The sequence below is a fragment of the Calidris pugnax genome, unplaced genomic scaffold (assembly GCF_001431845.1).
Source record: "Calidris pugnax isolate Ruff unplaced genomic scaffold, ASM143184v1 scaffold13, whole genome shotgun sequence".
NCBI classification, from domain to species: domain Eukaryota; kingdom Metazoa; phylum Chordata; class Aves; order Charadriiformes; family Scolopacidae; genus Calidris; species Calidris pugnax.
The window spans coordinates 6,640,117-6,645,645 of NW_015090810.1; the positions used below are offsets into that span (position 1 = coordinate 6,640,117).

General features: G+C 41.3%; 1 protein-coding gene across 1 annotated transcript; it reads left to right on the forward strand.

The window, feature by feature from the left end:
* Positions 1-1,713: 1,713 nt before the first annotated feature.
* Positions 1,714-4,259, forward strand: IRX1 (iroquois homeobox 1). The gene is made up of 3 exons (XM_014938465.1): positions 1,714-2,848; positions 3,419-3,491; positions 3,867-4,259. The coding sequence occupies exons 1-3, from the start codon at positions 1,795-1,797 to the stop codon at positions 3,922-3,924; spliced, it is 1,185 nt and encodes a 394-aa protein (XP_014793951.1). The 5' UTR covers positions 1,714-1,794; the 3' UTR covers positions 3,925-4,259.
* Positions 4,260-5,529: the final 1,270 nt, after the last annotated feature.

The following is a 5,529-nucleotide window of genomic DNA, read 5'->3' on the forward strand; positions in this document are numbered from 1 at the left end:
AACATCTTTTTTTTAACTAACTGGTATTACCTCCGGTGTCGTTGAAACGTTTTCGTTCCAAATTTCTCGGCGGCGGTACGCGCAGGCTCCGCTTAATTGCTAAGAGTCCCTCTTTTCTCTCCCCCTGAAACAGAAAAGTGTGAATATTTATAACTCGGTGCACGACAGTATAACTTGTGAGGGTTTTTAATACATATACGTGGGCAAGTAGGTAGTTGCGGTGTTGGACCAGGGTCAGCATCTGAAAACAGATCGTTTTGTGCAGCAAAGATTTCCTGCGAAGGCATTTTTAACAGCGTGCATTTCCTACTTTTTTTTAGCCTTGATTTTGGAAATGCAGTAAAAGTTGAGACAGAAGCAATGAGAGATTTACAAGTGGCTTCTTCAAAAGATTTCCCAGCAGAGATTACACACAAAATAGCATTTCAGCAACAATAATAAAAGGCAGCGGAATAAAGGGAGAGCAGAAAAGCCTACTCTGTAACACATTACAAAAATTAAATCGGCTTCTCTTTGTGTATAAGCTTTGTCTCTGAAATTAAAATACATGCTTCTTTTTAACTGTTTGACAAAGTTAGATTAGTTTCTTCGCTGACATTTTTGAAGAGGCTCATTTATAAGGCTGACAGAAATTTCGCAAGAGTAATACTAAGAATGTATTTCTGGACTAGAAAAAAAAAAAGCGAGATTGTAAGCAAGGAAAAAAAAAAAGAAAACGGCTTTAATTATATAGGACGGCTATTATATTATAAACGGCTTTAGTTATATAGGAACAGTTCCCTTTCCTACTCGCAAAGTATCCTGGTGCTTTACTACAGGGATTTACCATGACGGTGATATTTTGAAATAAAGTCTAAAATTCTGAGCATTTATAAATCACGAGCTAAAATAATAAATTAATATCTGGACAATTTGCGGTAATAATGGGGCCTAATGAGGTTGCTAGAAAGATAAAATGTTATTTACCAAAACACCTGATGGGATAATTTGACTTGCTGTGTTTTACTACTGATGATAAAAAGAATATTGATTGCAAATAAATCACCGTCTCTAAACGCTTGTAAACAATTTGTGTTTGCTCTGCCCAGATCAAAGTAAAACTTATGAGATAAAGTGTCTGCATATCCTTATTCTACAATGCGTGGATCAGCTTTCATTTCAGAGTTTAAAGGCTCTTCTAACAGTTAGAAGTTAATGTTTTACACGAGACTCTTAGTGTATGATTTGGGGGGCGAAGGAAGGGGGGGGCAGTTGGCTTGTGTGTGGAAAATCTCTTACATTACAAGTGTCTTCGTGCTGAAGTTGTGCATTCATCTCCCCAGTCTCCTCTCACGCCAACTCCTTTTAAAGGCAGATCTGGGGCCAAAGACAAATGCTCTGCATGAATTTGTAATATCCTCCTGGATATTTTTCAGATAAATGCGACGTTGTGTGCAGGCATGAGTTTGTAACTGTGCTGTAGTGTCTGCTTGCTCTGCCTGATAATTTCGGGGGCACAATAAATTGTCTCGCCGAGGCGAATGAGAAGTTGTTGCATTTCCATCGTTTGATTTGATTTAGTTTGCGGAGAAAATACGCGTGATGTCTGGCGGAGCCCGGTTTAGCCCCTCTCTTTTCCTTTCCTTGCAAGAAGGGGGGGATCATTTGGGAATACCTCTGTCTGATCTAAACGTGAGGAGCCTGGAGCGGGGAGGGCCGAATTTGCCTGTGAAGACCCTTTGCACCGCTCAAAGGCGTATTCCGGCTCCCGGAGTAGCCTATTCAGGTCTGTTAGAGACACTAACGAGATAATTGATGTGCTTTTTCCTCTCCGCTTGTCTGAATGTGTTGCAGGGCTCCCAGTACGAGCTGAAAGATAATCCGGGTGTCCACCCTGCTACCTTTGCTGCCCACACTGCCCCCGGCTATTATCCCTACGGACAGTTCCAGTACGGGGATCCGGGGCGACCCAAAAACGCCACCCGGGAGAGCACCAGCACCCTCAAGGCCTGGCTCAACGAGCACCGCAAGAACCCCTACCCCACCAAGGGCGAGAAGATCATGTTGGCCATCATCACCAAGATGACTCTCACCCAGGTCTCCACCTGGTTCGCCAACGCCCGCCGGCGGCTCAAGAAGGAGAACAAAGTGACCTGGGGCTCCAGAAGTAAGGACCAAGAAGATGCAAACCTCTTCGGGAGTGACAATGAGGGGGACCCGGAGAAGAATGAAGATGATGAGGAAATCGACCTGGAGAGCATAGACATAGATAAAATCGACGAGAACGATGGGGAGCAGAGCAACGAGGAAGAGGAGGAGAAGCCCGAACTCCTGAGACAAAGTAGTGAAGAGGAGCACTTGGAAAAGGAGAAGGATTTGGCACTGTCAGGGTCTGAAGGGCTGAAACCCAAAGACGCGCTGGCCATGGTGAAGGAGGCCTCTGACAACAGCACGCGAATCATCAGTCCCGGGGGACAGAACAATTTACAGATGCCGTCTCACAGCAAACCCAAGATTTGGTCTTTGGCAGAGACGGCAACCAGTCCCGATGGTGCCCTGAAATCTTCTCCCCCTCCGCCCCCTCCTCCCCAGGTTAACCACACTTCTCCCCAGATCCAGCACCCCGCTTTTCTCCCTAGCCATGGACTCTACACATGCCAGATTGGCAAATTTCACAACTGGACAAATGGGGCTTTCCTCACCCAGAGTTCCCTGCTAAACGTGAGGTCCTTTTTGGGAGTAAATCACCACCACGCCGCTCATCACAATCATCACCTCCAGGCCCAGCAACAACCTTCTGTTCTAACAGCAACCCTGGGAGCCCTAAGCAGTGAAAAACCTTCAGAGAGGACAAGTCCCAAACACATAGGTAATGAATGCATCAGGGATCCACCTTCCCCTCCACCCCCAACACATGCACATGAACTTCTTGAGGAATGGTGTCAGATTCAGCCCTGGTGTAACTGATTGCTTTTAACGGAGTTAGAGTTTACCCTAGCGTTGATTTTCTTTTTTTTTTTTTCATTTTTTTTTGTCCTGGAGCATGTTGATTGCATACATTAAGCCCATTTCATGTGGGCTATTGCATTCTCACCCTATATGTCCATCAAATAAGATGAGAATGCAGGAACAGTGATGTGAAACGTATTCTTTAAGTTTTGTTTTCCTTCCCTCCTTCCTGACCCTTATCTCCCAATAATTTCAATGACAGTCAAAAATGTGGCAAGAAAAGCTTGCCTTCTCCTTTAACTTCAATCCTGAAAGTAGGGAATAGTGCTGTATGCACACACATATACCTACACACGTCTGAACGAGAGGGTGAGAGGGAGGTGTGTTCTCTGTACACTGTCCAGATTTTTATTGTTGTTAGTCTAAAATGGTTCTCCTGATTTTGTTGTTTTTTTCTCTCTCCTTTTTTTTTTTCTTCCCCTCCTTCTAGAAAGAGAAAATGTACCAAGAACCGAATCCCCACCTCAGCCGCTAAAATCGCCCTTCCAGCCTGTCCGTGACAAGTGAGTTTGTTTGTTTGTTTTCACTGCAGGAATGTTACTTATGTGAAACAGAACGTTTGAATAATAAAGGCTAATTATAACACCTAATCATCACCATAATAATACATACAGACTACAAGAACAACACAGAAGTTGCTGTAATCTTTTCAAAGTTAGGCTGAATTGCAATTGTACATAGCCAGCCTGTAACTTTTCTGAAACTTAACAGACCTCAAAGATCTTGTGTTAATTACACCAGTGACAATGATTTCTGTGCAATTAACTAATACTAGGATGCTATAGCAATAGACAGGCAATTATAGGAAAGCATTTTTTTTTTCCTGAAAGATTGTTACGTCTGGGTTTTTTGTCTTCTTCTTCCTTTCCCCCCTGCAGCTCTTTGGCTCAGCAAGAGGGAACACCGAGAATTTTAACAGCTCTCCCTTCTGCTTGATTAAATGGTTTGGTGAAAAAATATTACAGAGACTGGTATTAAGGACTGAAAAAAAAAAAATAATGGAAACGATATAAACGACTCCCATCAATCTCTTTTTGCAATAAGGTGGTGCAAATCCATAAAAGCGATTACAGAAATCTGTAGATGGATCCCCTTCTTCATTGTATCATTTCAGATCGTGTTATTCTAACCATTCTTGGATTATTTGTTTGGTAAATGTTTCCCATGTGTTTGTGTTTTTTCTGTATATAGAGTGATTTCAGATTGTAAATAGCGCGTCAGCAAAACTTGTCTAAATCATATATTTTTGTCTAATAAACTAAATGAAAATATGAGCTCTCTTCAGGTATGTATTTTGTTGCTGCAGATCTTATACATATATTACAAATCTATTCAAACATTTATAATTTGTTTTCTAAAAAGTCAAGTCTTTTAGCTTTTGGGCAATGAAACTTAAAATACCAGATCTGCGAGCTTCCCTTTACATACACGTAAATTTAGGAAGCTGAGCGAAGGTGGTTCTTGACTAGTAAAATTAAAGCTATTTTTTCAATTGTGATGAATCAGACGTGTTCTGTGGTATCCATTTTCCAAACATAAATGGATCTGACTTCGACTTACGTCATAAAATACATTCTTGAATATGAAAGGGACAAGTTTTCTCACAGTTCCCTAGTGTATAACTTTGCTGTCCAAACCGGTTCCTAGACTGGATCAAGAGCTTTAGTGCTTTGGTATACATTCTGACCGAAGCCGAAAAAAAAATACATTAGGAAACAGAATTATTTGTAACAATTCATGCTTTAAATAAACACAGACGAAATATGACTGTGAAAGATTTTTCCCTGTGAGATTAACGCAATTTTAGCAGAAAAAAAAAGTATGGCAGCTCTTGCACTTCCCAGACCAAAGTTCTGCGATTCCGATCTGTTGGTTAAAAAGAGAGAGAGACAATATATCGGTTTATAAAGGCATTAATCTTCCAAAGACGGTCCGTTAAAATGTGTAATATTTTGAGTGTTTACCTCTTTTTTCTCCTAAATGAGAACACTAAATGAGCATTGAGGTGCTAATAAGATACCAGATGGTTGTTGATGGTGGAAAATGGAAAGAAGCAGCTGGGAAAGTCATTAAGAAATAATGTGGTGACGCCCTACCCAAACTGAACCAACCTCAAACCTTGTCGGAAACAAGATGAGATTTTAAAACAAAATATTAATAAAATTCTTGTCAGAGATCAGAATATTGATCTTGATTCAGTTGCAAAATCATCGCAAGCAAAGAGGGGTAAACTATCGCCTAGAGATCTTTTGACAAAGCAGTGGAAGCGTGGCTTCAACTTTTGGGGGTTTTCAGATGAAGCAGAGAAACAGATGAGAAGAAATAGGTTTTGAGCAGGATATCTGAAGGGATGTCTCTGAAAAGAGACTCATTTTGACATCCTGCGCTTCCCCAGCACAGCATCGATTAGTTTGCTTTCTGGCCTTTAAGTTGTTAGGGTGTTCCTAAATCGCAGGCAGTCCCTCATGGGTAACGCCTCCAACAAAAGAGCATACTATAGTTTTAACCAAACCATAATAACTTTGATTTCTGTGAGGAAAA